This window comes from Mandrillus leucophaeus, unplaced genomic scaffold (genome assembly GCF_000951045.1).
Source record: "Mandrillus leucophaeus isolate KB7577 unplaced genomic scaffold, Mleu.le_1.0 Scaffold349, whole genome shotgun sequence".
In the NCBI taxonomy this organism is placed as follows: domain Eukaryota; kingdom Metazoa; phylum Chordata; class Mammalia; order Primates; family Cercopithecidae; genus Mandrillus; species Mandrillus leucophaeus.
In genome coordinates this window covers 17318-19324 of record NW_012103687.1, presented here as the reverse complement: position 1 = coordinate 19324, position 2007 = coordinate 17318, and the positions used below count along the sequence as shown (strand labels likewise).

Below are 2007 nucleotides of genomic sequence, written 5' to 3'. Positions count from 1 at the left end.
TTATCCAGTAAGGTGGCTCCATCACCTCTTTTCCTGGTGGAAAACTGAGGCCTGGCCTTGGTAGCTTATCCTGGGCCTCTCAGGGAGTAAGTCTGAGCCTCAGTGGGTGGATAGGGACCAGGCTGGGTCGAGCGAGGTCAGGCGCTGTCTGACCTGGCTGGGCGGTAGCTTTGGCTCCAAGGTCCGCTCCCCAGTCAGTGGGATCCTGTTCAATGATGAAATGGATGACTTCAGCTCTCCCAACATCACCAATCAGTTTGGGGTGCCCCCCTCACCCACCAATTTCATCCAGCCAGGTATGGGGTGGAGGTCCGGGGGTGGGGGGCTAAGGTGGAGAAGGGGGTGTGTCCTGGGCAGGCAGCTGACCGGCATCCCCGCCTTCTCCGGTCGGCCGCAGGGAAGCAGCCGCTCTCGTCCATGTGCCCAGCAATCATGGTGGGCCAGGATGGCCAGGTCCGGATGGTGGTGGGAGCTTCTGGGGGCACGCAGATCACCACGGCCACTGCACTGGTATGTGTCACCCCTTTTCTCCCTGGCTCTGCCCACCCTGCACAGCCCCCAGGCCATGCTGATCACACTCCCATGCCCAGGCCATCATCTACAACCTCTGGTTCGGCTATGACGTGAAGCGGGCCGTGGAGGAGCCCCGGCTGCACGACCAGCTTCTACCCAACGTCACAACAGTGGAGAGAAACATTGACCAGGTGCGCTGGGGGTTGGAGAAACTGAGTCACGGTGTGGGGTCCCAGGGCATCCTGGACTGGAGGCCTGGATCATCATGGAGTGGACAATGGTTGGTGTCCTCTCTCTGGTGCCTGGACCATCTGGAGCGCCTGTGCCATGAGGGCCAAGCCCCTGCTCCAATGAGACCAAACAGGCCCCAACCTGCTCTTCCTGATGACCTGGCCTGAAATGGCACCACCTGGGCTGAGGCCTGTGACCACACAGGCATGGTTCAGGTGGCATCTGGAGCCCTGCTCAGGCTTCCTGTCTCCTCCCACCCCCAGGCAGTGACTGCAGCCCTGGAAACCCGGCACCATCACACCCAGATCGCATCCACCTTCATCGCTGTGGTGCAAGCCATTGTCCACACACCTGGTGGCTGGGCAGCTGCCTCGGACTCCAGGAAAGGCGGGGAGCCTGCCGGCTACTGAGTGCTCGGGGCAGACAAAGCTGACCAGCAATCCAGGGACAAGATACTCACAAGGACCGGGAAGGGGACTTTGGGGTCGTGCTTCCCTTGTGAGTGGCAGAGCAGCACAATAAATGAGGCCATTATGCCAGGCTCCAGGCAGCCTCCCTGGCCTGGCTCCCCACTCTCTGGGCCTCACTGTATTGTATGTGAAATGGAGCCATCTGGCTGCGGAGGAACGGAGAGGTGGGATTCAGAGATCTTCATACTGCGGTCGCTGGAACTAGCCTCAGTATCTTCAGCATGGGGAGAGCCAGGCCCATGGCTGGAGGCCCAGGGAAGGTCCATGCCAATGCCTGCCCTTCCCCGTCCTGAACCCTCAGACTTGGGGCCAGGTCCTTCTTCCCTGGGCTGGGCAGGGACACTACCTAGGACCAGCCACCAGGGGGTGCCGCGACCCTGGCGCTTTCTTAAGCAGAGGGTGGCCAGCTGATGCCGGGAACCCGGGTGTCTTCTCAGACCCACAGGCGTCCAGCTCACCCAGCCGAGGACACGGGAGGTGAAGCTGATGTCCGAGGAGTGGGGATTTGGCAAGAGGCTGGAGCAAAACATCTTGGTCAGAGCCAAGCTCCTGGGGGGTTTCCAAGAGCAAGCCCAGAGTGAAACCCAAGCTTGTGATCCTCTCCAGAGGGAGGCCTGGTTCTCAGGGAACAGCAAATGGGAAGAGGTCCCCAGATCCCAGGGATCAGGGCTTGGACCAGCTGGGGACACAGCCCAGAGGGAGTGGGTCTGGAAGGGAACAGCTAGACACAGCAGCCTTCACCATCGGCAGCCCCTCCCCAGCCTCCCTCGGGGTCTGCTCCCTCCTCCGGGCA

The 2007-nt window shown here is 61.3% G+C and overlaps 1 protein-coding gene across 1 annotated transcript in view; it reads left to right on the top strand.

Annotated features, from left to right (window-relative positions):
• The window catches only part of LOC105546097 (gamma-glutamyltranspeptidase 1-like), an 11883-nt gene extending 10564 nt beyond the window's left edge, over positions 1–1319 (top strand). Inside the window, exons 9-12 of the mRNA XM_011989189.1 lie at positions 65–296; positions 398–510; positions 591–704; positions 1008–1319. Of these exons, the coding sequence (XP_011844579.1) occupies positions 65–296; positions 398–510; positions 591–704; positions 1008–1154 (606 nt within the window). The 3' untranslated portion in view covers positions 1155–1319. The remainder of the gene's footprint in view (positions 1–64; positions 297–397; positions 511–590; positions 705–1007) is intronic.
• The last annotated feature ends 688 nt before the right edge of the window (positions 1320–2007 follow it).